Source organism: Plectropomus leopardus, chromosome 12 (genome assembly GCF_008729295.1).
Source record: "Plectropomus leopardus isolate mb chromosome 12, YSFRI_Pleo_2.0, whole genome shotgun sequence".
NCBI lineage: Eukaryota > Metazoa > Chordata > Actinopteri > Perciformes > Serranidae > Plectropomus > Plectropomus leopardus.
In genome coordinates, this window is record NC_056474.1 from 5,100,511 (window position 1) to 5,125,006 (window position 24,496).

General features: G+C 41.8%; 1 protein-coding gene across 13 annotated transcripts in view; it reads right to left on the minus strand.

Annotated features, from left to right (window-relative positions):
• Positions 1-24,496, minus strand: part of LOC121951210 (receptor-type tyrosine-protein phosphatase mu-like) — a 197,850-nt gene that overhangs the window by 102,669 nt on the left and 70,685 nt on the right. For all 13 annotated transcript variants that reach the window (XM_042497451.1, XM_042497462.1, XM_042497460.1 and 10 more), the window contains exons 6-7: positions 23,675-23,849; positions 16,098-16,391 (exon numbers count right to left, since the gene is read on the minus strand). In XM_042497451.1, the coding sequence (XP_042353385.1) occupies positions 16,098-16,391; positions 23,675-23,849 (469 nt within the window). The remainder of the gene's footprint in view (positions 1-16,097; positions 16,392-23,674; positions 23,850-24,496) is intronic.

Below are 24,496 nucleotides of genomic sequence, written 5' to 3' on the forward strand. Positions count from 1 at the left end.
TAAAATGTCATCACTTCATCACTGAATCATATTAGACATCTGTGTGAAATTTGGTCATAAATAGTGTACAAATTCTTGAGGTCACAGTGACTGGGACTGTTGACCACCAAATTCTTATCAGTTAGTTGAGTCCAAGTGAATGTTTTTTAATTTCTTAATTTACATAAATTCCCTCAATTCTTAAGATATTGTGTTCACGAGAATAAAACAGAAGGAGGTCACAGTGACTTTGACCTTTGACCATCAAAATCGAATAAGCTCATCACTGAGTCGAAGTGGATGTTTGTGCCAAATTTAAAGAAATTGCTTCAAGGTGTTCCTTTTTCTATTTTACCAGAATGGGATGCAGTATGGACAGATGAACATACAGACAACCAGCCGTTGTCGGTGCAGTGACAACAGCTGAAGAACCTGTATATATTTTTTCTGGTAATCAGTACTCTGTATTAAAGCTCGCATAAAAGTGCTGCATATTCTTTGAGAAATCCTGCCATGATGTGTAGGAGTACTCCTTTGAAGGTGTCATCTTTGATAAAGGATCTCGCAGAACTGACCTCCAATGATTGTTAAAATTGAAAAGAAATGTCAATCTTCGATGCAGAATGGTATGTAAGACATTTACCTTCAAAGGGATCAGCCCTAAAGTCAATATTCAAGTGCTAGTAGAAAAAAAGAAAGCCAACTCCTCTCTAGTGGAAAACCACAGTGTGGGAATAAATGTGATAATTCAGAAAGTAATCTGCCATTTTAAACAAATGTAATCACGCTCAAGTAAAAGAGGTTCTTACACAGGCCTTGGAAGAACTGGCTAAAGAAAACAGGCCTCTTCAAATAGGTTGCAATGTTGGGAAAGCCATCCAGAAAATGGAAGTTTAAACCCCTTTATTTGCGGAACTATCTGTTGGCTGCACTCAGTAGGCAACGGTTACACTAAAAGCACAGAGAATTGCAGGGTGGCCAGGCACAGAAATCAAATTAAACCAGATGCTCTCAAAGTGACAAATGCACCAAAGTGTGAATCTCAAGCAGACATGCACGAGCGGCTGGGAGGAAGTCTCATTTCGAAAGCGTTCAAGGAGAATGTCACACTTCCGTCTTTGTGGAACATCACAGATAATGTCCACTACACCCTAATTCCTGCCAATGGAGGAACGCCAGAAAGAATGGGAATCACTTGTGAAAAATATTGAGAGAAATGGCCTGGGCCACATAAAGAGGAGGGAAAATGAAATAAGAGGAAGCAATAATTTATTGATTTATTTATTTATATTTGGCTTTTTGGCACAGGGTGAGAAAATTAGACAAAATATTTCTTGCTAGTGTGCCAACACAAATAGTGAAGGTACATAAAGGAATATTGGCCATTTAGTAAACAGCTCTTATGACTATTCTACAGCCTCTCCCTGGAGTTTTGTTGAGAAAAGGCTAATTGTTTGTTACCCCATTGGCTCCCTGCAGTGCAAATGCCAGCTGTCTGAGGGAGGCAGTAAAATGTGAGGATCTGTGGCGGACACCCAATCACAAAGTGTGCCCCGTGACTCAGAATGACATCATCTGTTTTCATGAACAACAAGGTGCCTCATCCATTTCGGAGCCTGGTCATGGTTGACTTTGAAGAAAGAGCAAAAAGGAAAAAGAAAAACACCCTGTACCCTCCTCCCCCACTTAATCTCAAATGAACGGGTCGCGCTGAATGGCTGATATCCTTTATAAATCCTCCCGTGTATGGATGGAGGCTATGCAGCCATTTTCAAATAGGCCCATAGGCTCATGAATGACAGCTGATGAGATGAGCCTATTACCCCAGTCTGCTGTGACCGCTAGTTTAGTTTTATTGACCGAGCAGTAAGAGGCTCAGTATCAAAAGCGCAAGCACAAATCACAACAAGGAATAACAGGGCTATCTCTCGAAATCCATACCATTTTTTTTTTTTTTTTACCAATTCTCACAAGCTATCACACACTGAGGGCGACACTGGGGTGAAAGTACTGAAAATATGACTCTAATATCTCTCCAGTATGGCAGATATTTCCAGTGGAATAGAGTTATAATAATGGCTATGAAAGCATCCCTTGGAGCAGCAAATTACTGAGGTCTATCTTATGCCAGGGCACACAGAATGAGCTCCAGCGAGAGCCAGATTGGTATTCCAAGCGGTGGACAAATTATCACCTGCCCCATACTTGGCCATGTAATTGAATAATTTGAATTTGACATTTACATAGAACTATTAGTGATTTTTTTGTTATTACAGCATGACATTTAAATAATGTTTTTAGAAATTATCAGCACATTATTGCTTCTTGTTAATTTGAATGGGGGCTGCGTACACGCAACTGCAGCTGAAGTGATAACATGATTTCCCCCAAAACATGAAACAAAAACAACAAATAACTGCATGTTGCAGCCCGTCTGTCCTAGAGGGGGCTTCAAATGGTGCACTTAGCCCCTGGGTAGAGCGAGACATTAGTCCTGGATGAAAGGAAGCAAATTGGGCATGTCCGGAGCACAGCCACTTTACTGCGAGACAAGTGTGTGTGTGTGTGTGTGTGTGTGTGTGTGTAATAGGGGGACAATGTGTGCTTTCTGGCGTGTTTATGGTCTTCTGTCAGTGAAGTGAGCATCCGTGCACAGCGACGCAGATCTGGTTCCTCAGCATCTTGCTGGTTATACGTACAGAGGAACGATTTAGTTATCAGATCTTCCTCAGGCTTTGCGGCGTACAAGTCATTCAGAGAGCCAGGATCTTTATCAGATCCACATCGATTAAGAGCAGAAAAGCCTGGTGCTGGCATACACTTCCATCTCCCTGCTCAGCAAACAGAACCGGGGAGGGGTTGGGGAAGAAAGGACTACTTCTCCAATGATTAGAAACCATCGTCAAGTCAATGCGGCGCCTGAGCCTGTGTGCTATCTCATCAGGATGAAACGGCGCTCAGGTTGAGGAGGAGGTGGTGTGGGGTTGGGGGGGGGGGGGGCTGTGGTGGTTGGAGATGAAAAAAAGAAATGCCTCGACTTTCACAGGATGGCATGTAGACAGTCAGCTTCCGCACTGGAGAATGTCAGCCGGGGCTTGTCACACGCAGGTGCCTTCGCTGTAGACAGTACCAAAACAACATGACAACGGTGAAGATTAAATTCTGGTCGGAGGGCTGTTTTCATGTAAAGTGTTCCATTCTAGGCAGTGAGGCCTGGTATTGCTGTCACTTATCTCTCCGTTGCTGTGTGTTACTCACTCCGTTCTGTTTGAGCTGGGCGGGCTGGGAGGCGAGCACATTTGTTTGCCTCTTTCTATTACATCTCAGTGATAGCACTGAGGCCATTGAGGTAATGACATGGGTTTTACACTTAGGAAATCATTTTCATATCCCGCAGAAGCGAGCCGTAATGATAGCTTTTGATAACCGACAATCAAAGCTCCATCACCCTCCTAGAGTGCTCCTCTATGCAATCCTCCGGAGGAAGAAAAAGAGAGGAGGGAGGGGGTTAAGAGGGAGAGATGGAGGGAGTCAATGTGTGGGTGGGGGGGACTGGAGACAGAAAGCTAAGACAGAGGAGGGCGGAAGTGCCAAGGTTTTTGTTCATCAAATGCAACAAGTCAAACCAGGCCTTGGGGTTGACGCGTGTACACATCTTATAATTGATAGCTCTTTAAAAGGCACTGTACATGGACCTCTTATGTTCTAACATCACCCTCTACAACCATTACAAAGTCAGAGACAAATGCCCACGTGCTCAGGACACACACACACACACACACACACACACACACACACACACACACACACACACACACACACACACACACACACACACACACACACACACACACACACACACACACACACACACTTTGCCCATACACCTTGGAGGCGTGGATAATCACAAGGATTTATTGAATGGTGGTGGTCGCTCCTCACTCTATCAAGTCCTTCTTTATAGGCCTTGTGATAAATGAGACTGCCATGATGGGTGAGGATGAGGGGCGGAGGGGAACTACAACGTGCTGGATCGAATTGAAACCACAGAATGAGCCCCAGCACTGGGCCGGCCTGGACTGCCACCTTGTCTGATGAACCCCCTGAAGCTGTAGGGGTGGAGATGAATGGGTGAACGCCTTCCTTCTCACAGCGCTGAACGGGAAGGCCGAGTGAAAAGCATGAGGGGGAAAGTAAGATGGACCTTACCAGCACAGGAGGATGATGCATGACAAGACTCAAGATTGTCAAGTCATACAAAGTAAGTGCTTGTCTTTGTTCATGATCGACCACCTTACTGTCTACTGCCCTAAAAAAGCAAACAAACTAATACTAGTACGCTTCAAACTCACAGGTCATTTTTGTTTCACTCCCTTTAATATAGCCCCATTTTTCTATTGCTAAAAGTCCATCTCCATGCATTTTCCAAAGTATATAAAAAAGCTTTTAGTAGGCCTAATAGCTATATTTCGTTTAACATGGTTTTCAGTTATAATACTTCACACAAAACTCAGAAAAGTTGAGTTTGTTGAGGAGATCTACTCTTTCTCCCTTATCAGGAAATTCTGGAAAAGCCTCCTCTGTTAGTTTCAGAGGTTTTGTTTTCCATTTTCTTCAGCACCGTTAGTACTAGATTGTCCGACGAAAGATAAGTATGCATCAAGATGGCTGGCATTAGCATTAGAGGAAACATCGGAGAGATTCAGTGATACATGTTTGAGCCCCAGTCAGACCTGGATTCAGAACAGGAGTCTGTTGTGCACCAAAATTGGTGGCAGGAAGATATATCAAAATGACCCTTTAAGTTAGCATCTTTTAAATATGTTTTTTATTAGCTTGGTGGCTAACTGGCAGCAGATGACACAGCTTTAGTTTTGGTGAAACATATAATAATATTTGCTACAATATAGTTTTTGGTAGATAGTGGAAGGCAGCTCCGTGCAGGGTCCAGTTTACATCCAAAAACTGCACACTTTATCATGTTTGCTGTCAAAACGGTAATTATGCTAATACTAATTCTGCTCTCTGTATTGACAAATCTGCTCTGCGCTGGAGGTTTTTTTGTCAGTGTTTTGTCAAAGTCTGTCACCCTGTTGGCAATTGGCTTTTGCATCAGTGACACACCCAGTCCAGCTTGCCTGGCATACATTTGGATCTCTGATTTAAGGGAGGTGTACCCACTTCAGTCGAGGAACATGAAAACACCTCTCTAATGATAAACTTTGCAGAGATACAAGTCAGTATAGTCAAGGTCAAACATTTTAGGGAACATAAACTTTAGAAAAATACATTTTTTTAGTTACAGGACCTTTGAAATAATTTTTTTGACAAATCTGTATGAATGAACGTCATGTTAGCTTAGCTACAACCAGTTTCCATTTGTACATTAACCCCTGATGTACAGACAACAATCAACTAAATGATACTGGAGAAAATGTTTAAACTGGACGACTGGGAGACAATATCTTAATAAAGGAGTACATTTTATGTTTCTCTAAGCAGATTTACTTTTATCCTCAAAGGGCACAGAAACAGCAGGATATGCACAATGCATGTGTGTTTATGTTAAACTGACTCATGACACTGGGAGGACGGGTGCATCTGCGAGCATGCCTGATAATCCATACATACAGCATATTTTCATGGAATGAGTAATTTCATGAATTAATAATGTTTACTTATTCCCATCATTTTTGCAACACACTAGGCAGCACAGTAGTTTAAAGCCCACTAAAGCTAAAAGGGGTCCTACAGTTTATTCATCACGACGGACACATTTCGTGGAGGGGAGATGCAGTAAGTAAGGCACTGCATCGCACAATATAATATGATAACGCCATTCTCTCACACTTTTCCACAGGAAGCAAATAACCTCATATCACTTTGCTGCAAGTCATAAAACGCTGAACTTGTCGACTGCAGTATTGAAGAATCAGATTTTTTCGAAAGAATAAAAATGACAGAAATGGAATAAATAACTCAATCAAACACAGGATATAAAATGTCAGTGGGAAGTCTCTTCCATCACTGACCATTTAGAGGGATTAGGAGAACAAACCTAGCAAGTCTGCCGCGAGGGCAAAAGGTGAGTCCACCAACCGGATGAAAACAAATGGACAGCCAGTTGATGGGAAGAGCAGAGGCAGCGGAGGTGGAACTGGTTAAATCAATCTTTCATTTCGTTTCCACCAATATGCTGTGCGGTGATTGGGGTCAGAGTGACAGGCAGGACTCACCCCCTCCTCCCTCCTCCCCCCATCTGTCTTAACACACACACACACACACACATGCCTCTCTACTGTCAGCCCAGGCTTTGTCTTTTGTGTTCAGGTTCCTGGGGAAAACGCCTGTGGTTAGGGCTTACGCACAGGAAGAACACAAGCCCTCATTTACCGACGGGGACACAATCTCTACCGGAGCAGTGGGAGGTTGCCAAGGTGATTCTTCAACTTCAACACTCCCCAGATGGCCCAAGCGGCAATGTCATTTGTCGCCAAAAACCCGCATGTGTCGCACTCAACTCAGGGTGTTACCCGGAGTGTAAATCAAAGTGAAGCTCTTGACTTTGTGAAATGGTCGCTGCGTTTTCTGAGCCACCTACTTTGGGGATGTATGGGAGCGAAGATCTTGCTATCTAGGTGGGGGAATACAACGTATAAATCTCAGCCTCCCTGACATTCCCGTCCTTTTAGTTGAGGAGGAGGCGCTGAAATGTTCTTGAGTTAGAGTTATACAATCAGACTGAATGAGTGCTTCCTGGACGCCTAGCGAGGGGAATGGGACATCTATAATTCAGCAAAAGGATGGAGAAAAATCTGTGACAAAAATTACGGCAGATAGACCATGAATAATTAAACACGAGGAATAGAAACATTTAAAGACCTTGAGAAGCATTTCAATTCAAATTTAAAAACTGCCGGGAAAAAAGGATCTTGCCAAGTCTGACTAAACTACAGCTATTTATCATTCTCTTGAGGCTTAAGAGTTGAGGATACAAACAACCCCGATGATAATTGTTTGTGAGGAGCCGGAGAGGCAGCTCTAGAGTACGAAGAGAATAAGTTTACGCGGATGTCACCAGAGTATCGTTTGTGCACATCTGTTCTCAGAGCCTCAATTCCTTTGTGTTTGGGGAATAGATAGATGGAGTGATGGAGATGAGGGAAATAATAATAATGAAAGCAGCTATAAATGCAAAGTCTCCCTCGCTCTGTTTCTCTCCTTTCCAACAGCAGTTGTTTGAAGACGTGTCCTTGAGAAGAACGCAATTTGCCTTTTGCATAGCCAATATCGTAGAGCACAATTTGCCATTCTACCTCCAACTGCCTGTGATAAAAAGACTTTTATTGTGGTCCTCCCATAACCTTCCTGCACGCCACAAACTCAATCTTCCCTGTTTTCTCTGACGGACAAAAGAACACAAATTCAATGGGCCTCAAACCAAGGCTTTTCATTCCCCTCACCAGACAATATATAAACCCTATAGGTCACATGACTGCCAGCTATTGTGAGCGACAAACCAGACCAATGTTATCTGAGATGGTGAGGTGAAGTGGCTTTCCATTCATGCCTTGGGGTAATAATGGCATTAATTAGACACATCAAACCTAGCAAACAATTTCCTTTTAAACCCGCAGAGACAGCTCTGCTCAATCTTAGCTGTATAGGGGGAACAAAAAAGGAACAATCATAAAGGGTTAGACCTCACCGAGGCAATTTACCCTGAAGACATGCATAAAGCTATACAGGGGAGGAAGCAGCAGTTATAGCTGACAGATCATCATTCTACCTTTGTTAATAAAATGTTACGGTTGGGTTAGACAAGAACTGGGAAAGCAAAACAAACTGGCTGGTTTTAAAGGGAAAAACCACCTAAATTAAGAATTCCAATAAGATATTTTCATGGTCTACGAGGGTTCAATCAATATTTATGAACACGAGCTACTCTGTCTCAAAGCCAGAGACCAGAGAGGTAAGTCTCAAACTTGTGATTTCACAGGGTATAAAAGTAGGGAAGGGCCTTACAATTAACTTCCACATTCGAGTACTTGCATCAAATTATTACAGAGTACTCGAGTTTGCGCAAAAAAACAGCTATAAAATACGAATGTAAATTGCCTGACGACCAAAAACATGTGGTATTTTAAATGTTTTTATTGAACAACCAGGATTTAATTAGTATATTAAACTACGAACTTAAAATTCACCTGAGAAAAATCAGCCATCTATCTGTTGCTGACATTAATGTTACGTTACACAGGTAAGGCATTTCACATCTGCAGCAGCAACTAACATCCAACACATTGCATATTTATTGGTGGACTCTGTGGTGTGATGACATCGATCTAACCATGCTCGGTGAAGTAATGTGGCTCCTAGACAAAATTTTAAAAAAAATTTCTCATAAATTTCTGACTTTCACCTTAGAGAATATCAGATTTTTATTCACAAATATTAGACTCTATAATCTCAGAGAATATTCTCAGAATTTTTTTTTCAAAGAAAACACTGTTTGTTTATCATAAATTTTAACCATTAACCTCGAAAATTGTTTATTCAAACTATCAGTTACAAGTAGGCAAGAGTAGGTGTGTGATGCTAACTGCTAGCCCTGTGACAGACTGTCACCAACTGTTTCTCGGCGCGCCTGTATCGGTAATGTTGGTCTCGTGGTAAACACAGAGAGAGAGAGAGAGAGAGAGCGAGGCAAGGCAAGGAGGTGATGAGCGAGTACCCATTTTAAATTGAAAATATATATACATAAAAAATACGCTCACATGTGGCAGGGGCAGTGGCAAGTACTCTATGTGAAACCATTACTGTTGTCCAAATGAGTACTCGAGTACTCATGCCCATCCCGAGCATAAAGTCTGGAGCTCCTCATAGACAATAAATAGGAGCCTGATTTTCTGGACTGAGAATGTTTTTATTATTTATTTATTTATTTATTTATTTATTTTATCTATACCCAAATTAGTTTTATCCTCTTGTGTTCTCAGTTCAGAAACAGAAAATGTACCCATATACTCCTGGGTATACATCTTTCACCATTCATTGTCTATGGAGCAGTTTCAGACTTTGTATCCTATGACATCACAAATTTGAGTTTTAGCACTCTAGTTTTGGCATTTGAGGGAGTGTTGCTCCTGTTTGTTTATATTTTCGGACTGTCCCTTTAAGTGCAACTGGAATTATGTAAGCTGATGGAGCTCACCTGGTTTGAAGGCATCCCACAGTTTGAATACAACAACACTTTTGAGCAAGCAACACATACTGTCAACCTGTATCTCTGTCCTTGGACTCGACAGCTATTCAGCACCTTTTATACCGTGCTTCTTTTATTCTTAAACTATTGTAGTTTCATCAAATATACAAAAAGACATAAACCATCAATTTTTCCAGAACGAAAGGTCTCCCACTCTCCTGATACATGGCTTTGCAAGTTCAAAACAGAGTGAGTGAGCACAGAGCAGAGAATTTCTCATAGCTTTCACCAAAACTGGACGCAAATTTGTGAATAAAAATAGCTGCTGAGACCGAGCCACAACTGTCCTAACAGCAAGTTAAGTCGTTTAATCATCTTGTCTATCAAAGTGAACAGTTTCTTGACAAATTGAGGATATGGCGGGGGGAAAAAGGCCTTTTGTACTGTGAATTGCACTTTTCGAAGCACTTTTTTTGACAGCTGAACAATGGCAGGAAAAGGGGATGACATTAACTTACCATTATTCATGACTTCGTAAGGTTTAAAGATAGGTTTAAGGTCTGGAAAGGAACAGGTTGATTAGTCAGTAACTGACATCATCGGACGGTTAACTGTACAGCTAAAATCATTCTTATCATGCGTACCATGCTTTTATAACAGGTTTTTTTTTCCACAGTTTGTGTGTGATTCACTAACTTTTCAAGCCAAGGTATTCTTTGGACAGGATTTCTATGGACTATACTGATCTGCACAGGACCACTTTCATAATGTATTTTATGTATTTTGACCTGTGTAGAATAACTTCCTTAAGGTTTCTACTTCACTGAGACTTTATGTAGTTAAACCCACACAGATAAGCATTACACAAAGTGACATAATGTACAGAAGAATAGTATAAAAGCAGGGGCTGTCAACATTTTTCAGGCCTTAGCTGAAAGAGGGACACAGCAAGGACCCTCAATTGTATAAAATTGAATTGCATATTGAACTGGGCCTACATTAACAGACAGCCTATAGTGGCACCTATAAACATACCCTTTTATGATAGATATAGAATATAGAAACATAGATGCCTCATTGGCTGCTGTATCAGAGGGAGCAAGCTTTGCCTGTGAACATATGTAGGCGAACAAAGTGGCTGCAGTTTTCTGGATAAAAACGATGGCCCTCCTATCTAATGACCCTTTGTAGAGAAATATTTCACTAACATTTGATGCTTTCTGCCTGAAAATTTTTATTCAAGCTTCTGATGCACATATACACAGAGCAACAATAAAGTTTTGCAGCCACTTTGGTGTCTGTCTTGTGCATCAGAAGAACTTTTTTTCACAGGCAAGGAGCACTGAGCATTGATTTTTGTTTCTTTCTAGGTGTGTTTGAAAGCCCCCTTTCCCAACCATATATGATGTGTTTATATTGTAGGACTGCTTCATTGAGTGTGGCTGCTTTAATATTTTTCTCCAGGTTCCACTAACACACCCAATCTTGTGTTGTACATGCAATGACAGCCTTGTGAATGCACTGATTTATTAAAAAGCATATATTTGTAGTATTTGATTAATGCTTTGCTTGTAAAGCCACTTAGTAAACACTCTAACAATTGATATTAATGAGAAAAAATTAACATGATTTTCTAAATATATGTAAAACTTTGCAGGAATTTTTATAATGGGAAAAGGCATGCTGGAAAATCGGCTTAACATTCACTGTGACAACATTCACACTTGTCCTTCAAGTTGTTATGTCCCGACACCAATGTTACTGGAACAAGTTATTGTTCTTGGCACAAAAATTGTTTCTACCATTACTACCATTTTCATGTTGCCAGACACTGCCGTCATTCTTATTTGCATCAAAACAGACCTGGTCTTTCACAAATTAACCAGGAGGCTAAATGCAAATAACCAGCCTTGGTGTGGGTGAACATAATTGCGCAGCTCCTCCCTACTCGCCGCTCTTATAAACGGGTGTTTAAGCGAGGGCTGATCCCTGATTAATGCTCATTCCCCCGTGTTTAATAGCACTGAGTGCAACAGAATGGCAAAGTAAAAACAAACAGATGAGACTACTCCCACGTGGTACCGGAGCGCAGATGGAGACACCTTATAGACGGAGATGTGGACTTGGCAGAGGCTGGAGTCTGAGCAGGTGTTTGGACCCAGCATGGACATCATGTACCGACATTTTTAAAGCGCCTGGGAGCCAGCGGGACAGCAAAGGCCATAGGGTGGAGATGAGGCACGCAGGACAGACTGTTCTTTCACCATGGAAACTAGTATGAAATTATCTCTGCATGCATGTGCACCCCTTATTCAAACAACTTGAAATGGATTTTAAATAATTGAGAGCTGATTGATTTAGACGTTGTTTAAGTAAAATTCATGGTTATAGAATTATTTAAGGTATGATTCCAGTGAAATGCGATCCCATCAGCTCCTTTATCTTGTGCAATGTAAATTAGTCATTTTTTTGTCTTCTTACATTCTTGGCTACTGCTTTATAATGATCATTTCTTCTGGATGGTTCGGGTAATCTATGATTTCTGGTTGATCATTGATTTTACTGTCCACACATCCTGACCCCAGCAACACGGCCGTATGGATGCTCCTCCAGAACGCACGCAGCTACTTGTAGTAGTTGTGTGTAGCAGCAATCTACAACAGGAACAGTACAGCACCTCATATTTCTACCATCATCACCGTAAAGCGCACGCCTGCTCTCCTTCTCCCATCAGAGTCCTCTGCTCTGTCAGATCGCCATACAGAAAAAAGTGCTGCCAATTTGGCGACTTTGTTGTATTTAGAGACTTTTCCGACAATCTTGGCAACTTATTTCTAAAAAGCGACTATCACCAAATAAAGCAACTTATTCAGATCATCAAAAAAATAAATAAATAAAAATATTTTAATTCATCAACATGCATGCTGCTCAGAGAAATCGCAATCCACGGCTGTGTCACCATCAGCGCGAGTCTGTAGCCATGCAGTAGGTTTGTGACAGGCAGGAGGAGAGGAGACGCAACTCACAGTGGGAGTTCAATTGTAGTGAGTTGCTAAAGTTATGTTGAAGTTCTCGCTCTCTGCACTGCAGTATCAGCGCCATAGCTCCCATGGCATCTAAATGTTTTGTTGAGGACTTCTGTTCTGTTGAAAAAGCTACTTTGGCAACACTGAAAAAGTCACCTGGTTGAATAGCTCAGTCTAAGGTTTGGCCACGTTTTTTGTGTATCAAAGCATCTTACAGTTCATGATATCCCGTGCAGTATGGAGGTCGTCCAGTTTATTTTCTTATGCTGTATAATAAATAGTGGGATTACGAATTATGAAATTTTTTTTGTCCACAAATGTGAAAATTTGCCTTCATGTAGCATTATCATGCTGTGCAAAACCTGAGGCAAAGTCTCAGGAGCACCCGAGACTGCTAGTTTGACTGGTGACCATCATTTCTGTCATTTTCTTGACATTTATGTTTGAAAACCTTCACCCGGCTCGCTAGAAGCTAGCTGGCTAGAAGTCGGCAGAAGTCGAGTTTACAGACTGGTGAATAATTTTTTTATCCCGACGAATCCAACCACAAAAAACACCACAACACTTGCAAAATAGGCATAGGAGCCTTAATTTTGCACAAATTTAGCTTAGCTAAAAGAGAGGCTGTGGAAATGTCCAAGCGTACTACAGCTGATTTATCCAAGTCACAAAATGTCCCAAACGTTTGCTTCCAAAGCTGGCGTGAATCTGTGTTCAAAATGTGTCTGTAACCGTCTTAACCCGAAGTAGATTACGAGGTGAAGATTCTGGATAATACTTTTCCACACGGCTCCAAAGTACATCTCAGACTGCAGAGGAGTAGTTGTTTAAGGCTCGCTTATCTGCCATCCTAGTGTGGGCTGGAAATGGTTTCTCAGTGTGAGATGGTTTCTCAATAGTGTTGCTGAAATGCAGGGCACCCTGCTGTGAACCGAGGGCACCACCTGATAAAACAGTGTCTTCCTTCAAGTAGCACTTACCAAGCGTGGAGAACTCTGAAGTGGTAAACAACTTCACACAGACACAAATTTCACATGGCAGAGAAGTGCGCTTACCAAATGCTTTTCTCTTTTAGCTTTTGAGTTTGGTAAGTAATTTTGGCCAGCAGGAAAATGGGGGTGGGGACGGGGGGGGTAACAAATGTTAACAAGCTGTGAAATTCGACATCGACGGAGGAAAGACGTGAGGATATGCAAAAGCAAAATGTTGTTTGAATCATTCTGCAAACCCTTGAAACCCACAAATAACCCCCTGAAGCAATCACAGAGCCTTGGATACGGACATTCTTTTGATGTTCACTGGGAAAGTAATGGAAGTGCTTCACGGGGAAAAAAACCTTTCAAAGCTGCCCCTGTCTACCTCCTGCCTCTGAATTGAATTGGTAGCGTCCTTGCATTATACATTCGCAATTTTACAGAAGATTGAATTAAAACATCCTTTGTCATCAGAAACATTGTTCAGTTTGCGAAGTGACCAAGGCATGGCTATGAATAATTATGCGAGAGACAGTGCTCTAAAGTGGCCACAGATTTTCATTAGCGCCTCCAGACAGCAGCGCAGGGAGAGAGGGAGCGAGTCTGCGGGCCTGCCTGTATCAACAGTGATGTATCACACAGCCCTGTGAGTCTTAACCGTTCAATTAGGAGCTCTGCTGAGGCCCAGCCTGTCAGTGGGAAAGACCAGCAGAGTGCCGGACAAGATCAAGAGCTGCTTCCTCAAACACACTTCACGAGCCGGGGCCATCAATCTCCCCGACTGTGACCGGCAGGGCGGCCAAGGGGGCAGGACCCCCGCAGAAGCTGGGCCCGGCTCAGAAGGCTGCACAGGTAGGGTCATTCATCCCTATCAGCCAGACTAAAAATGAATAAGCTCATGACCTTCACAGTGGGGAGAGGGGGTTACACCCTGGGCAGGGAGGGGAGAAAAATCTCATTTTCATCAGCATTTCTCTGGACACCAAACAGCATTAGCCGGGGGAAAATGCTGAGGCTAGGTTTGTTTTGTTCCCAGAGTTGGCATCCTGGTACAGCATGGGAATTTAGCTGGTTAATGTTGTGAGAAGGGCAATTTGTACAATATCATCAGGCGTTCTCAAAGTGTTTATGTACATGTTTGAGTGCGACTGCCCACAGCATAGTGGCAATATAACGATCCAAATTTAAGGTGCCACTCTGCCTCACGCATGATATCAATCTGTGTCGCTGATGAATTAAGAAGCTCGCAGGGACTTTGAAATGAGAATTAACCCGAATAAACAAGTAGTTATAGAGTTAACCATGTGGCAGGGCAGTTTCAGCTCTATGTCTGGAGCCAGCCATAAATCATATCAATTACACTGACACACAGCTGCTCCAACTAGCGAGGAAAGTTAAAAGAGTTTGCTTAAACTTGTTGTTATTCCACCGGTTCATATCTGTTTTTCTGTAAAGAGTATGCACAGCTCTAATTGTTCCAGGTGTGCAGGTAGAATATATTACTTGGGAAAAAAGACAATTTATGTCCATATGCCAACAATCTTAATGAAGATCTATAGGTGGAAACAATGAAAACACAGAGGGCTTTGTCTACTATACAAAAATAATTACCTAAGTGAAATGGCAGTGATATATGTTGGGCAATTGTGAGCCGCAGTTATTTGCTTCAAATGCAATGAGGCTTTAGAGGAAACACAATGGAGCTTCACCAACAATGGAGCCCTGATGGCTATTTATTGTAAGCACGGGGTGATCTGTAAAAATAGGAATCTTTTGGAAATATTTTGTTTGTAAAAGTAAATTAGGGATGGTACAATCTCAAATACAACTAGCCCAAGGCCATAATAATACAAACTGCTGAATGAATGGATGCTTGAACTGCTTTGACCACTCTTTTTCAAAAAACTATTACAATTTCCAGCATCTAGCTATTTTTTTCACTATAATTCTGTGTTGTATCAGTGAGTCATTGTGTTCAAACTGTGCAAAGTGCTGACAGGGAGAGAACCTTGTTTTTTTCAGTTTCACAATTGCAAATTATTTTTGCAAAAGATATCAAAAGCTCCATATACTGCTCTTCACCTCAGATTGTAATTGACAAGTCATTATAAAGCTAGAGTTGAGAAAGGGCTACCGGCCCACTCCAGTGTTTTGTTTAAAGGTCTGTTAGAAAAAGTATCTGACTCGATTGTCTACAATAAAACTTTAGAGAAACTTTTTCAAGTGAGAAAGAAAAAATAAGATTTATACACACAAAAAGAATTCACAACTAACTCATATTTTTGTGTTCAGAGTTTCTCCACATAAATGTGAACTGGCAGTGATACTACATTTGTTATGTATGTTAGCTGCAGTATATTCAGTTCATCCAGCTCAAACATACAGTTTAGGCGGTAGGATGTCAGTGTTACTAAGAACGGGACGATATACGATTTACAGATTAGATGAAAAGCACTCACAGTAAGTTGATTGCGGTGAATTTCCATTATTGGGATAATCGTTAGTATCATGTCCAGCGTCACCAAAAGAAACTGCTGGGCAACCAACAATGACAGAGGCTCTGCAAAAACAGGCTGCATACGCACCAACCTCATACTAAAATTACTGCCTTGTGGTTGTATATCTCTGCAAACTCCAGGTCCAACCTAAATAGATACAATAACCCCTTGCAGCACATTTTTCATCTGAAAGTACACGTTTGAATATTCTTTCTATTTCTAGTAAACATTTAAGGCTTGAGGAAAATCTGTATGCTTTGGCTGCGAGTTATGTTACACAACATCTACAACATGATGTATGAATAGGGTTTTTTTTTTTTTTAACTGTTCATGTGACACTGTGAAACAAACACACTGCATCATTCCCCTAAGCTCCCAGTGGTAATGGTGTAACTAATGGTGTTGTTGGCCTCACCTGCACATCTGGTCCTGGCCCTCAGAGGAGGTCCGGGGGCTCCGGTGCCTCCTTCCAGAGGTCTGGTCAGCAGAACGCTGATCTCGTACTCTGTGTCTGGATCCAGGTGGCCAATCTTGTGTGTGGTCTTGTCTACGGGCTGCAGGTCGTACATGGTGCCGGACACAGTGCGGTATTCCACCTCCCTGTCAATGATCGGGCCGTCCCCGTTGATGGAGTTGGCGTTCAGCTGGATCCAAAGATAAGTGGCACCAACAGCAGTCAGCTGTGGTGGTGCGATTGGCACTGGAGGCTCTATGAAAACCAAACGTTTTCGAGGTTAGATAAACATATTATAACAGTGAAATTGCAGAAAGTCTTGACAATAGAGAAAGCAATTATGAGTTTTTAATTTGTGGAAAAAGTGCTGACATTCCCACAAAAAAAAAAAAAATGGGTGAAAGGCTTGAACTGAGAAAACAAGATGCTCAAAATCAATTTCTTCAATCACAAATCGTGTGAAGCACATGAAAAACATCTTTATGTTTCCAAATAATCAAGGTATTCAAGAGGAACCACGTGACAATCAATAGTTCCAGCTTGGTGGGGAATCTCATCATCAGTGGTAAATGGACTAAAGTCAGCCAATCCTCAACAAATGCTGCTTCTATTGAGCAATGTATTGATTTCAATCAGAGGACTTCTATGGAAAAGCCTCTGTTAATTGACAGCTACTGTAGTTTTCATCTCTCTTGTCTGACTAAATCTCTCGACTCATGACTGCTGTGGAATTTTATCATTCTATCCAAAGCTGAAAATCTGAGATGAGAAAGCCTAAAACCCGACTCTACAACGTCTTCATTATGTTGACTTACTTTAAAAACACAATTCAGTCTCCTACAAACTACTTCATCATGTGCAGATATTGTAAAAAATCAACTAAACTAATTTTTCTCTTTGAATTTCTGATGTCTGAAATGTTCAAGAATAATCCAGTCAGAGCTGCTTTTTCTCTAAAACATGGCTGCTAGCACAAAAGAGCTGCATGTAAACAGGATTTGAAGAAAATGAATTTGGATGTGTTCACTCTGCACTTGTTGCTGGTTTTGAAAGATTCACTTCTTTTTGTAAATAATACAGTTACTCTATGTGCACAAATCTCTTCTGATCTGGAATACTGTTTAAAGATAACGTCAGCATTTTTCAACCTGAACCCTTTAACGTCGTGTTTATGTGTCTACAAGACTGATAAGAAAAGCTGTTTTTGAAATTGGTCCAGTATTGAGCGAAAAGGTAGCAGCAGGCAGCAACGCAACGGGCTACAATGTAAGCATACGGGGCGATTTCACATCGCCATTGTATCTCTATTAAAAGCAGTCATTTTTGCTAGACAGGCTCAGATTGTTATTGTGGTTGAAGGGTCTCCTCACCTTTTAACCTCAGAATTCCTATAGTTAATCACAATTAATTGCATTTTTCAATTCCATTAGTTTTCATTACAAACCTGTTTTGAAGTCTATATTCACGATACAGCAATTCTTGTTTAAAAATAATAATATATTATATATAATAATAATTATATATAACAATTATACTGAACACAGTACATTCCATTTTCAGTATGTTACATAATCGTTGTTTCAAGAAATGCAATTTTGTGACTTAATTATGTTTAAGGTATTAACCATAAATACACTGCAGTTGTACACAGTTATCACATGAGACATCGTACCCCAACCCACGCAAACATATACATACTTATTACGCACATACACACAGCCACACTCCCCTGCCTGATCCTCACCTACAGACATATACAAAAAGGCACACACACAAAGACACAAAAACACACACAAAAACAGACACATGATAAACAAGAGCTGGACGAGACCAGCATAAAGTGGGTACAAGGGACCTCAGTTAAATGGCCATGCTGTTCTTCCATCACCAATATGTGTCCTAAATTTGGAGCATTATTTTGCCCCCTTACTGAGAACCGGACATGGCATAACTGGTGTCACTGGATTTCTCAGGTCTTTTAGTTTCATATGATACCAGTATCATTATTCTAGCTGTAAAACACAGCCTGGTACAGTCTCTTAAATTCGGGAAAGTTGGCAAGCTATTAACATGATTTAAAAAAATAAAAAAATGCATTAATACTCTAACGCTGAAATATAAGAAAAATTATAGCCTAAGAGAAAACTGAAGTCTTTTTTTTTTGATGAGCGAAACATTTCCATAGATGTTATTGTACAAATATTTCATAAAAGGGAAGGACGTTTTTCATCAAAATGAATATTAATTATAGACACATTTCTGGGCCTTTTGAACCTTCGGTGTGTGTCAGAATTTGAGCTCAAGTTCTTCAGTACAAGTTTATCTCTTTCAGACAAATGTGGCATTCAATGACAACATTGAAGATGACCTTTTCTTTGTTATGTCACCAATATTTGTCTAATCTCGCTTAAACCTTGTGCCATTTCTGCTTTAATGAGACTTCCCGAAATGTCAGACAAGTTATTATAACTGCGGGATATTTTCAGGGTTGCATAAGCATATAACCAGGTAAGAGGACATTGCAGCAACACATGAAGGGAGGTGAAACATCTAACATATAGAAGAATACTTCTACACTTTTATCTTCGCATTTGACAAAATTTTTGGTCCCAGTTACCATTTAAACAGAGGGGCACCTTCACTATGTCACTGGCATGTCATTCATGTCTGCTGGTGCAACCAAAGACCACTGATCATCAACAAAGAGCTCTGTCCCACAGCCGAGGCAGTGCTTAAGAATCTACCCTTGTCACGTACTACAATAGCTTCATGTCCCAGAGGCCAGGGTGAGCAGCTCTAATGAGCACACACATGTAACAGAATAATGCCATTAGACGTCTGGCTGCTTCTCATGGAGTTGTCATGGAGAGGTAGAAGTCTCCCGGCACATAAAGGCTGCGGTGTCCTGCAGAGAATTGGAGGCTCTCCCTCAGCAGATGGTTACCCTACGGTGACCTCCATCGCAGGTCCCTAAACTCCCACTAATCTGAGCTCCCAGTGTTGCTGTCAAACATCACCTAAAGCGAACCAGCTAATCCAGTGTGTCTTCTTCTTGACTTGCACGCAGAACGCCAGTCTGAATGTTGGAGCCAGACAAAAGAATGGGGTGATCCAAAATCTGGCTTCAACCATTGGCTTGTTTTGATGGTCTTTTGTGGTCTGTTGTTATGTCTTAAAAGAGGTTTAACTGAGTTAAGTAGCAATATGCTCAGATTAATTTAAACAACACAAAGCAGCACTGGCTCACTCTGTAATGCCATCCCTCAAGGTATGATGGTGTACTGAAATACTGGTGTTGTAATGGTGTTTGGCATTTGTCATATTTTAAAATGTCAAATGAGACTAAAATGTATGAAATGGGTTTGCAAAAGTTGGTTTCAGAGAACAGAGAGCTCAGGTTTTCCTGTAGTGCTTTGGCTTTTATGTTTTCTCTTGAGAAAAGCAGATGGCATGTATGATTAGGAGACCAGATGTAATTTATTTTATTGCATAATAAGTATCTTCAGTCATTACAGAACCAAATTAAAAAGTAAGAACTTTGTAAAACTTACTAAAAGTACAACTGAGTTATATCAGTACCATTAAAAAAAAATCTAGTCAAGCTTTAAAGCAGGCAAGTGCCATGTAGGTTGATGTTATTGACACATTTGCCAACACACTCATTCTTTGATAACACCTTGTGATGTAAACTACGACAAAGTTTTCAGCTGCTGGCTCAGAAATGACTGACTCACAGGGTGAGAAAGTTAACACGAAAGTAAACCAACTAATATCCACTGAAGTTATGACACTGCATCATGCTGTTTTTTATCTGGTCCTCTTGTAGGATCACCTGTGACAGTAGGATACAAATGTCCGAGCCTTTTAATAATTTCAGTAAATCTTCATTTTCTATAGAGAAATGCTTTTTTATGCACTATAAAGCGCACATGCCACTGCTGCCATTCAGTCCTATTTTTGCTGTTATCACTTGAGACAGTTCATGAAACAATGTGACTAAGCAGCGTGATGTATTATAGCAACGAGCATTTCATTTAACTTTGAAAAGTTGCTGCTTCACAAAAGCAGCAGCAGCAGCAGCTTACAGTGATGAAATAATTCCTGTAGGTGCAGTAATCCTCTGTTCAACAGCCAAAGCAGACGCACTGAAAATAACGGATTACCGGTGTGAAATACACTCAAGTGCTGGAACACTTTAGGATATTAACAACTCAGTTCCCACTGTTTAAGCCTCGCGAGGCGGCTTCACAGCAGCGGGGGCCCTGGAAAGGGCTCCGCGCTGAGCTTCACGCTGGCTATAGATGGGTGACAGCGGCGCAGATGACAGTGGCGGCCATACGCGAGGGTCAGCGAGCAGCTGTTGTCATGATGTTGACCAGACAGGCAAACGGCCTGGCGACAGCTGCGCCCCCCTCTACCACAGCACCTGCCTGCCTGCCAGAATGCAATCACACAAATGCACACTCATGCACAGGCAACGGAAAACGGTCACACCGGCATGCACATGGACCCAACACAGAATGACAAAGACATACCGTACTGAGAGCCAACATACAGGACTGCGACCTAAATTTTAAAAAAATGTCTATTTCTCTAAAGGTCCAGTGTGTATTGGATTTAGTGGACGTTATACAGAAATGGAACTTAATATATTAAGTGTTTTCTTTAGTCTATGATCCAATTAAAATATTGATTGTCGTGTTTTCATTAGATGAGAATGAGCTGCTTACTGTAAAACCTAAAACATAAGCCTAGTCCCAATTTAAGGCCCAGTCCCTTTTACTGACCCAGTGTAGCTACACATTTTGACAAATAAACGCCTGTCTCAAATAGAGGCCCGGTTACCACGCAGTTCATTTTCACAGAAGTTCTTTGGCTACCTGCACAAGCTAATGTTGGTTAGCTGCTTAGAGACACACATACAGATAGAAACGTTTAAACTTTGTCAGTATGGACGAGCTGCACACATGGTTAGCTTGGTAAGATTCACTACAATTCTTCCTCTTCCTTTTCATTATTTGCTTTTTTTTCTTTAATGTGTTTATTTTTTCTCTTATACATGACTTTCAAAATATTACAGACAATATGAGTCTGCTGAGTTCAGTGGTTTAAGCAAATAATGGCTAAAGGTATTAATTGAAATTTAATGGTATATTTAGAGAGCGCGTCCTATCCTCGAAGTCCGCCATGTTGCACCGCCATGTTTCTACATTAGCCCAGACAAGGACAAACCAAACTCTGGCTCTTGATAGGGCTATATGCTTTTTGCTTCAGCCACGGTAGTTTGCAGCCCCTCTTCGATGAGCAGCGTCAGAAAAACTGTTTTTTTAATATGAAACTGCTTTATTCTGTGTGTTTAGTGGTTTTAATCACCCAATCTGTTTGTTTTCTAGAGGAAGCGACCTTGGCGGATAATTCAGCTCCTGGTAAAAATCTCACCGCCAATGAACCGTAAAGAAATCTTAACTGGAAGATCATGAATGGCACATGAAGGAAGTTATCAGCTGAGCACAGTCTACTACCTTTAGCACAGGCTGCCACTAAATCCTACACACTGGTCATTTAAATTCATTGATCTTCTCGTCTTTCATATATCAGAAAAATTGAGTAAAATTCTCATTGATACTACCTGACATTCATGCAGACACTGCAGACGCACACGCCCCGCCACCCATTTGCCATTCACCACACAGAGAGCAATTATAAGCGCTGCCACTCTGCTCTGTTGTTAGATTAGTTAGACCTGACTCTTTATAAATCCCTCTCTCATTTGCCCGTTACATCCACTGAGCCTCTCTTGCTGAGATGCAAGAGGTCCTCATTACGTTGTGCGCTCTCCTAATTGGGCTGCTGTGAGTGAAGAATTGATCTGCTTCTGATAGGAGAAGAGGTGGCCACAGGAAAATGACGAGCTTGACTGGTCGGCCTTCGATTTTTGGTGGCTATACTCATTAGTGCTGACACGGCCGCGCCTCGGCAGCCTTGAGTTGAGCAGCATGGCCCAGAATACTATGTTGGAGCTCAGCGGACGCTTTGTGGGCTCCAGGTGATTCTAACCAGGCCAAGAAAGGAGCCAGCACTTGGACAGGGAGTAATTATCCCCCCTTTCAGAACCACTGGCTGCACTACAGGAGAGCCCATCACGAGGGGGGCACGAGGAAGGGGCCGCACTGGCCCAATCCGTATGGCGCTCTGGAAATACATGCAGTGCGCTTCCACATAGGCGCATAAATCTGACTGAATACTGGCATGAAAGGCAGTAGTGATTATCTGGGATAATCAAGCATTCACTCTCCTCATGTTGAAGAAAAAGGCAGTGTATAGTAATGAGGGGAGGGGGAGCGAGCCGACGTGTGACTGTAGCAGGCTCATAATCCACAGAATCGCTCCGTGGTCACTCCTCCAAAAACGAGTCACGGAAGCGGTGAATACACATTTAAGGAGGATTTACGACTCAGACACATTGCTAGGAGGGTTAAGCACTTGTTTTATGACTGGTACGATAAGAGGAGATATCAGCCTTTTTTTATGTGTGACACTTATAACCGTGAAAACGCCTCTTTTCTTCCCGCTACGGGTTGGCTTATGTCGGAGTCATCGAGGTGTGAAATCTCTGCTGAATTTAAAGCAGGACGCATTAGAAGATTCGATAAATGCCTAAATCTAGAAAATTATTTGAAATATTTATGACAAAAGCACTTTACGCTTAACGGGTTTGTCTTGTGTAAAAATACATCGAGTAACACATCGAAAGCAGCGATCAGCAAAAATATTGCCGTCTAGCAAGTGTGTGTAAGTGCGAAGATGTGCGAGTGATTCTGTTGCTGAATTTATGCACGAGCGTGGTTTTGAGTGCCTCCAGTGTGTCAGTAAATTTTCTTTGAGTACGCCGCTGAAACCCACTGATACACTCAGGCAAAGAGACTTTATCTCCCTCTTCACTCTGCTGTGTCTGGGCCCGGCCATTCTCGCATGATTGACAGACCTCGATCTGGACAGCCAGGATTAAACCTATCAATCACATAAAGCTTGGAGACAAAAAAAAAGAAAGAAAGAAAGAAAGGAAAAAAAACGGGGCAGTAAATTCAATTGAGAGCACAGAGAGAAAATTGAGGTGAAGAAATATAGAAGGCCATTACCGGGCTATAGGGCTGTAGGAAAGTGAGGCCTTGCAGGATTTAGTTTCAGAAGACTCCATAAATTCATATCAAATGACTGCAGGAGTGAAATATCAGTGAGGTTACTGTAAACCCTTTGTGATCTTTTAGGTGGAACTGTGCTCAGTCAAGGACAGCCTTTTCAGGGGAAGTATTAAAGTCCTCTGGATAACAAATCAACATAAAAAGCTTGTATTTTTAGTATCGCCTTGGAGGACATTTTCATCTACGAACACGCAGCATTTCCTGTTTATCTCCTGTTGACTTTGCTGGATGCATAGAGGTCGTGTGCACGGAGAAAAAAAACATTCCTGCTGTCTGTTGTGTTAGTTCATATAGCCGGTGTTTGTGTTTTCTCTCTGCTTTGGGACCAATACTCACGTTTTATGGTTAGTTCCCCATAATTGGACACTCCAACCCCTTTGTCTGAGTGGACGATGCAGCGGTAGCGGCCCGAGTCGCCCTTGGTTGTGTTCTCTACATCAAAAGTGCCTATGAAGCGCCGGTTGTTCCAAGGTTTAGTGGCTTTCATCGGGGCCTCCCGTCCACCGATGCCCTGTTTGGAAGCGAGACAAACACACAAGTGAGCCTACAAAATGGAAAGGTTTAATAAGCAAAGTGGCCTGACCTTGTGTGTTTTCAGAAACTCTGGTTGAGTGTACTCGTTGTCTGTTCTCGTGCGCGTTTGTTTGTGTCCTATCATTCCCATCGGTGGCTGATAGTAGGAATACATTTATCACACAGGAGCGCGCGTGCACACATACACGCACACAAACACGCGGTGGGCTCTCCCCAGCTGTCACCCCTCACAGCAGGCAGATGGGGGACATTTGTTCATTAGAAATATTTCTTCATTACTGTCATCGGGGGACTTCACTTAATGTTTGTTTTCCAGCTCCTGTGCTAATGAGGACGTGTTTGTTAAAATGATGGAGTACCTGGCAGAGGACCTTTACCCGGCGTCATGCTCCCACTGATCACATGTGTGACAGTGTGCTTAGCAGCAGAGCCGGCAGGGTTATGTCTGCCAGATGCACTACCTTCGCTGCTCAGAACAAGGTCAATTCAAGACTGCTGTGCAGCTCAGTTGTGCCGGATATAGTACACAGTATCCACAGAGCCAACATCTATATAGGTTAAGACCATACTGCGGTGATCTGAAACAACTGTGATCCCCTGCCTCCCAGACACAGAGGTGATTTC